An 8,326-nucleotide genomic window follows, 5' to 3' on the forward strand; every position below is an offset into this window, starting at 1 on the left:
ATCATATTCATCACATCAGCTCTACCATAAATCCCCTCTTTAACTAGCTCTCACTGTCAAGGGTTCGTGGCAACACTGTGATATTGTTTGTTAGCAGTTGGCAATCCAATCTTGACCTTATTTAGAAATAAGTTACTTATTTTGTTTATTCTATACTTGAAGTGACTCAGATATTTTTCTCTGTTTGTGTAACAGCTCCTCCCAGCTTCTTTTGTCTGCTTTTTTTTTGTTCTTGGTCTCAGTCTTGTGTTTCCTGGCTTGTACTGTTCATTCTGGGAGTGGCCAGTTTGCCTTTCATAACCACAGTTGGAATAAATAGTTGCTGTGGACCAGACTGTGAGGATACCATTTGGGATCAGCTGAACCACACTCTGAAATAATGTAAGTACATTTTACTGAGTAGATTCTAAAAGACATTCAAAGTACATTTATTTGCATAGAAAATTCCTGAATGCCCACATAGGGATATATTCTATTCTATTCTATTCTATTCTATTCTATTCTATTCTATCTGTTGTGTTCTATTCTATTCTATTCTATATAACTTTTGTTCAACTGGTCTGTCGTGACCGTTCTGTTTTTGCTTTAAAAAGAAAAACAGCTTGACAAGTCTTAGTTTTGACTGAAAACACTCCACATATGTCCCTCAGGATTCTTCTCACAGGCCTTGTTGGTGTCCTGCTGGTGCTGACAGCTGAGGCCAAAGTTGGGTAAGGAGCCTGTCTTTTTCCTTTGGCAGATTTCAGCATTTATATATGATGGCAAAGTCAAGTTTTCACATTGAAGTGTTTGTTTTAAAAATGAGAGGCACGCTAATTGCCACCAGCAAATTAGGAAAGTTTCTCTCAAAGTATTGTATCTTATATGAAAAACTGAAGACAAAAGTCATATACTGTTTATGTCCTAGTACAGATGACTAAAACTAATTAAAGTCAGCCTTTATTGATTTATTTTTTATCCTCATGCAACAGAAACTCAGAAGGCACCAAATGCACTGAGACAAAAGAGTGCCTGCTTTATGATCTGGTTTGTGAAACTGCAGAATATGAGGTGAGCTCTCTATGTAAGCATACAATCTTCTCATGTCCTGGTTAAAAAATAAAAAAAAGTTTTAAAAAAATAGTTCCTGTCTCTCAGGTTCGGAAGTATGGCGCCGCAAAATGGGTCTCAACCATGGAGGAATCCTGGTCCATGGAATATGCAACAATGACAGCATTCAGACGACTCTTTGGCTACATCAGTGGTGAAAATGCAGAGGGTCTGTTTGTATAATTTCTTTTTTGTTTATTTCTGTCACATAAAGTAGTTTACACTATTGGTTTTACAGATCTTAGGAAATCTATCTGCAAACCGTTGTTGAAACATGTGGCTAGATATATAACACTGACTTTTTTAAAATTGAGATAAGAAAGCAGACAATTGGGCAGGTCTTTTGTTAATTTTTTTCAACAGTGGTTTTTAAATTATTTTCTAAGTTTTTTAAGTCTTTTTCTTATCTCTACTTTTAGGAAAGAAGATTGAAATGACAGCTCCTGTTCTTGTGACAATCCCTGAGGAACCAATATGGTCAACGAGGAACTTCACAATGAGTTTCTTGCTACCAAGTGAGTTTCAGCAGAATCCCCCTACGCCTGATAACACCAAGGTAATGTCTACTGAAAAAATCCCAAAACGCACAATCTCATATTGCCTCTAACACAATGAATTAGGAGGGTTATCCTCAGCTCTGGCAGTTTATGAATCTCTGCTGGCTTACAGGTGTACATCCATGAAATGCCAGAAATGAAGATGTACGTGCGGAGCTACGGAGGGTGGATGACAGGCATATCTGACTTTTACTATGCAAGAAGGCTGAAAAATACCTTTAAGATCAATGGTGCCACGTATAACAACACCTTCCATTTTGGTGTCGGTTATGACAGGTAAAGAGACAAACGTTTCTTCCTCAAAATTTGACAAAAAACATGACAGAGTAAGACAACCTAGTGTCTGGTAATAATGTGTTTTTCTGCCATTCTCTCCGTGTGTGTGTGTGTGTGTGTGTGTGTGTGTGTGTGTGTGTGTGTGTGTGTGTGTGTGTGTGTGTGTTTGCATGTGCTTTCCTTTCTTGCAGTCCAATGAAATGGTACAACAGGCACAATGAAGTCTGGTTTAAGGTGGAGGGTGAACCCGTGTGTTCCAGTTCCAGCAGTGAGGAAATGTCCGACTGAATATTCTGAAGTCATGCCGTGATGGATTACTGCAGCCTGTGTACAAGAGTATTTTTCTTAAGCTTTATCTTGCTTGAAGTCCAATCATATGGATTATTAGCATAAGATTCCATTGAGACAGCAGAGTTTTGAATGTGAATAAAACGATTACTGCATGTGATGCTTGTGAAGACAGGTTAACACTGGCTTGTCTGATGATTTCCAAATAAATATACCAGCATGTTCTTCAGTGTCAGTAGAAATTATCATACAAAAGAAAAAATCCCTGTTAAATGTCAGTGTTGTCTTCTCAAATGTTTGGTGAAATCAATCCAATGCCTGCAGGTCTACTGAGACATACCGTAAGTTCTTCAGGAGTCACTTCATTGTGCCTGTATGGATGTGTATACCAGAGCCTCAGCTTTATGAGACATGCTTTACAACATTTGACTCATATCATTAGAATTCAAATGCAAAGCCAATACCAATGATTTCCCACTTTGTATCTATTGATGTGGCCTGACCAGAAAACTATGAAAACTAGGCTCATCAGTAACGTGTCTAAAAGTTTAGGTTTTTGCTTTCACATTCAGGTTAACATAAAATCCTCCCACAGATAGCTTTCAGTGTTTCACATTTATTGCTGTTGTTGTTAACTGTTCTGTGCAAAAGCTGTCTGAAACCTTATAATGATGAAGTCTCAACAGACATTTAAGCAGGCTCCCTTAATTTCTTCTTCCTAACGTATTCATGCCAATTTAAGCATTGATTAGTTTTTGTCATGACTATGATATTGAGATTTTTTCTTAATGACTTAACTTGAAGAGATCATTGATGATACAGACACCATTGACACGAGAAAAATAATGATGGGCTTCTAATCTCTAGAAAAAAAAAGATTTAAAATAAACACTCATCCATTATTCTTGAAAAGGCTTTTTTACTTTAACCACTAAAGGGCATAAAATATTGAAAGGTACATTTCCCAGCTGCCCATTGGTGTGAGAGACGCTGGTTTGAAGTGTTTTTTTTCAGAGGTTATACGAGGGTGAATAGGAGGTGTCTGAACAGGTGGTACCACGGTCTTTGACAAACCAACCGTATGAGAAAATGCACAAGTACCTGGGCGCAGTGAGTGACGACGGACGCGTATGGTTCTCATGGGACTCATTTCTAAAATTGTGTGACCCCTCTGAAAACGATTAAATGCTTTATGAACATTTCAATCAAAATGAGCCCCTCGGCATGATGATGAGGTTATGGGTGTGATTCAGAGACAATGACATAGATACCCTTGCTTTGGTGCACTCCAGAAAAAACAACATGGTAAATTGTTGAGAAATATAAGCACAAAGTTTACATATTGCACACCTGACGACTTCTTTGAAAATGTAGAAATGTATCTGCAATTCCTATGTTTCACCACTGGATGGCAGGGAATATGGATTACTCTGGATGGACAGACACAGTCATTGATTATTAGCATGGACTTGGCAGAAAAAGTTGTTTTTACAAATTTAGTATACCAATTTCTCAGTATCACATAGAAGCGATTTGGAGCTATAGGTAAACTTCATAATTTGCATCATAATTTTTAGAGTAAAATGGCATTAGACTACATGTGCAGGTTTGTTTTTTATCCTATTAATAATAATAATAATAATGATGATAATACTTATTATTATTATTATTATCATTATTATTATTATTATTATTATTATTATTATTATTATTATTATTATTATTATTATTACATTGTAATTTTTGATCAAGATGTCAGGATAAATAACATGAAATTATTTCTAAGGCTTATTTCATTTTGTTAAATTAGAGATAATATTAGGTCATGGCTACAAACACAACAAGAAACAGGAAATTGTTGTCTTGTCCAATGAAGATTTCAATCTTTACTTTTGTCTTTTGTTCATTCGCTTAGTGCTTTTGGTGATAGGTCCATGATTGAGTTTATTTTTTTTCCTACTTTAAAAGATCAAATATTCTGTTTTGTCAACTTGTAGATCAAGACAGATTAAAAGCATCATATCCAAGCACTACACAATGACAGTACTTTAGATTCATGGAATTGAGGGTTTGTGCTCACTTGATGTTGAAAATCCTTTTATGGCTTAAATTACCCTGTAACATGATCCTATTCAATGTCAAATACTGAAGCAAGGCAACAACAAAAAAATTGTTGGGGGGACAAAGTTAATGTCCCTACCTTGGCACAACCTCAGTGTATCACTGCTGGCAAGTGAAGTACTATGTCTGCCAAAGTCATTCTACTACACACTCTCCCTCCATTAAAAATAGGAGTTTGGGTTGGTAAGGAACTGTACTCAAACTGTGGAAAAAACAATACCTGTTTCACATCCTGACTCAAAAAAGAAAGATAGAAAAAAGATCAAAAGAAAGAAAAAAGAGGGGACTTATATTTAAATCCCAAATGAGTCCAAACAGCAAAGCACAGTTAAGGAAGCTTTCCAGCCCACTGTGAAATCTGACCCTCTCTATCAGCTGTCCAGGGGCGTGATGTGACCTTTTTTTCTCTGGGCTGAATACAATTTTATGAAAAGGGAAGAAACTCTAGGGACTAGGCGTTTTAAATGCACGAAACAGGTATCGTGATCCTATTCCAACAATGAAATAACCCCTAAAATCTCATGAGACATGAGTTGGTCCATCATGTCTGGGACACCTGTTTGTTTCTGTCTGAATGTATACACCAGGGCTATAGTCTTTCAGAACATTTTGTACACTATTGGTGTAAACAATACATGAGAACTAGGCGTATCACTCACGTTGTGTGTGCCCCCCAAAAACAAGCAAAAACGTGACCAACATGAACTTCTCACAGATTGTATTGTTTGATGTGGTCTGACCAGGTAAGTATGTGAACTAACCTGTTGATCAGTTATGTCCATCCCTTTCAGGGCTTTTCTTCCTTCAGTACAAAACAATAATAATATTATTGATATAAATTAAAATAGCTGCAGGTGGCAAAAACAGATTTCCTGGTAATTGTTTGAGTGGTTTAATCTTTCAAAAGGTATTTCTTGTTTTATATTACTTAAGGTTTTTTTTCTGTCCCCTTCATTACTGAAACCCCAACAATGTCTATAAATTCATCACATCAGCTCTACCATAAATCCCCTATTTAACTGGCTCTCACTGTCAAGGGTTTGTGGCAATGCTGTGGTATTGTTGTTTGTTAGCAGTTGGCAATCTAATCTTGACCTTATTTAGAAATAAGTTACTTATTTTATTAATTCAATACTTGAAGTGACTCAGGTATTTTGCTCAGTGTGTCTAATGCTTCTTTACAGTTTCTTTTGTCTGCTTTATTCCTTGTTGGTCTCAGTCCTGTTTCCTGGCTTTTATTGTTCGTTAGGGGAGTGGCCAGTTTGCTTCTCATAACCACAGTTGGAATAAATAGTTGCTGTGGACCAGACTATGAGGATACTATTTTGGATCAGCAGAACCACACTCTGCAACAATGTAAGTACATTTATTTGCACATTTTAAAAGAAATTCAAAGTACATCTTTTTGCATATAGCTTTTGCTTAAATGCTCTGTCGTGACAGTTCTGTTTTCCCTTTGAAAAGAAAAACAGCTTGACAAGTCTTAGTTTTGACTGAAAACACTCCACATATGTCCCTCAGGATTCTTCTCACAGGCCTTGTTGGTGTCCTGCTGGTGCTGACAGCTGAGGCCAAAGTTGGGTAGGGAGCCTGTCTTTTTCCTTTGGCAGATTTCAGCATTAATCTGTGTTGGCAAAGTCAAATTTTCATATTGTAGTGTTTGAGAGGCTCTCTCACTTCCAGCAGTGAGTTAGGAAACCCTCTCTCAAAGTATTGTATCATATATAGAAAACTGAAGATAAAAACCATATACTGTCTATGTCTCTGTTCAGATGACTAAAACTGATTAAAAGTCAGCCTTTGATGAAAGTTTTGTTTTGTGGTTTGTTTTTTTACTTTGTGCAACAGAAATGCAGAGGGCACTGAATGCACTGAGACAAAAGAGTGCCTGCTTTATGAACTGGTTTGTGATACTGGAGAATATGAGGTGAGCTTTTTATGTAAGCTTACAATCTTCTCATGTGTAGGTTATTATTATTATCATCTTTTTAATTTAATATATCACCAAAATTAAATATATAAAAACTATTCATTTGCTGTTTGGAGATAAAGAAAGAAAATGTTTTTAAAAAAAAAGAGAGAAAAAAAAGAAAATAGTAGTACTTGAGGAAAAATGTGTCAAGTCCATGTGTTTGACTGTTGACTCTTCTTCTTTTTTATCGATTATTGTGCATATACTTAATTGAGTGTGTATTTATATATATATATATATATATTCACATACAATACAAATATGCGCATATCTTTGTTTTAGTCATACCACTTAATATCAGTATAATTTTTGTTTAAGCTGAGACGCAACATCTGAATATCTCATGTTACATATACCACCCCTACTTCCTAATCAACTCTTCCAATTGATTTACCTCAAATGCCTTGTTTCGAGAGATCCTCTGATTTTGATAGTCAAATGTTTCATCACTGTTCCAATCAAGTTCTTCCATTTGTCTACACTTGGACTTAGTTTGTAGAGAAAAGTTTTAGTTTGAAGTTTAAGAATGGTTATCCTAAAAAAATTGAGCCAATTTGTCTTTACTTATCCCAGTATGTTTCTAATATATGGCTGTATCCAACCTGCTGTTCTCCACAGTCACTCAAGCATTTTGGAGTTTTTGATAGTTGGTACTTGGCTTGTTGACTAAGAGTTAAAAAGAATCTCATCTGAAACTTCCATGCAAATTCTCGCCAAAACTGGGTTGCTGTTGTCTTATGTGTCAACTGGTAGATTCCCAATCAGTGTATGATCAGCTTAAAAAAAGAGTTAAAAAAATGTGTTCCTGTCCCTCAGGTTCGGAAGTATGGCGCTGCAAAATGGGTCTCAACCAAGGAGAAATCCTTGACCATGGATTTAGCACAAATGGCAGCATTTAAACGGCTCTTTGGCTACATCAGCGGTGAAAATGAAAGGGGTTTGTATAGTTTCTTTTTTTTGTTTCTAAAACACATCTTGATGTTTTCAAGAGAAACTGTGAATAAGAACAACATGTTATTCATAAAGTAGTTTAGAATTATTTATAATCCCCGGTAGCTGTTGGTTTTACAGATCTTAGGAAATCCATCTGCAAACCTCTTTTGAAACATGTGGCTAGATATAAAAAAAAAGTGACTTTATTAAATTGTGATAACAAAGCAGACAGTTGGGCAGGTATTTTAGTCTTTTATGTCAAATATGGTTTCTGAATCATTTTCTATGTTTTCAAGTCATTTCATCGTCTCAACTTTTAGGAAAGAAGATTGAAATGACAGCTCCTGTCATTGTGGAAATTCCTGAGAAAAATTTTTGGGAAAGGGTGAACTTCACAATGAGTTTCTTACTGCCAAGTGAATATCAGCAGAATCCCCCTAGGGCTACTAATGATGAGGTAATGTCTACGGACAAATCAGAAAATAAAGAATCTCAAATTGCCTCAAACACAATGAATTAAGAGGGTTACCCTCAGCTCTGGCAGTTTATGAATCTCTATTGGCTGACAGGTGTACATCCATGAAATGCCAGAAATGCAGATGTACGTTCAGAGCTACGGAGGATGGATGACCAGCTTTTCTGACTATTACCATGCACGCTGTCTAAAAGATGTCCTTGACGAGGAAGAAGCCATGTATGGTACAAAGTACCATTATGGTGTCAGTTATAACAGGTAAAGAAATGAACATAACTTCCTCAAAATTTATCAAAACAAAATACGAAAGACAACCTTCAGTATAGTATATATAATACAATGTGTTTTTGCCATTCTTTCCGTGTGTGTGTGTGTGTGTGTGTGTGTGTGTGTGTGTGTGTGTGTGTGTGTGTGTGTGTGTGTGTGTGTGTGTGTGTGTGTGTGTGCATTTCTTTCTTGCAGTCCAATGACACTGTTCAACAGGCACAATGAGGTCTGGGTTAAGGTGGTGGGCAAACCCGTGTGTTCCAGCAGTGGGGGAATGTTCAACTGATTATTCTGAGTGCCATGATGGTTTACTGCAGTGTGTACAAGAGTTTTTTTTTTTCTTTCTTT

At 36.4% G+C, this 8,326-nt stretch overlaps 2 protein-coding genes across 2 annotated transcripts; both read left to right on the plus strand.

The window, feature by feature from the left end:
• The first annotated feature begins 282 nt into the window (after window positions 1-282).
• Window positions 283-3,039, plus strand: soul5 (heme-binding protein soul5). Its single transcript, XM_074697456.1, has 7 exons — window positions 283-381; window positions 651-710; window positions 972-1,050; window positions 1,138-1,258; window positions 1,509-1,645; window positions 1,759-1,922; window positions 2,114-3,039. Coding segments are annotated over exons 1-7 (660 nt in total). The 5' UTR covers window positions 283-379; the 3' UTR covers window positions 2,211-3,039.
• Window positions 3,040-5,619: 2,580 nt separating this feature from the next.
• LOC141810112 (heme-binding protein 2-like) lies at window positions 5,620-8,326 on the plus strand. Its single transcript, XM_074697457.1, has 7 exons — window positions 5,620-5,687; window positions 5,853-5,912; window positions 6,180-6,258; window positions 7,120-7,240; window positions 7,557-7,693; window positions 7,806-7,969; window positions 8,174-8,326. Coding segments are annotated over exons 1-7 (654 nt in total). The 5' UTR covers window positions 5,620-5,685; the 3' UTR covers window positions 8,265-8,326.

The sequence above is a fragment of the Halichoeres trimaculatus genome, unplaced genomic scaffold (genome assembly GCF_033239565.1).
Source record: "Halichoeres trimaculatus isolate MK-OKI-2021-1 unplaced genomic scaffold, fHalTri1.1 fHalTri1_scaffold_20, whole genome shotgun sequence".
In the NCBI taxonomy this organism is placed as follows: Eukaryota; Metazoa; Chordata; class Actinopteri; order Labriformes; family Labridae; genus Halichoeres; species Halichoeres trimaculatus.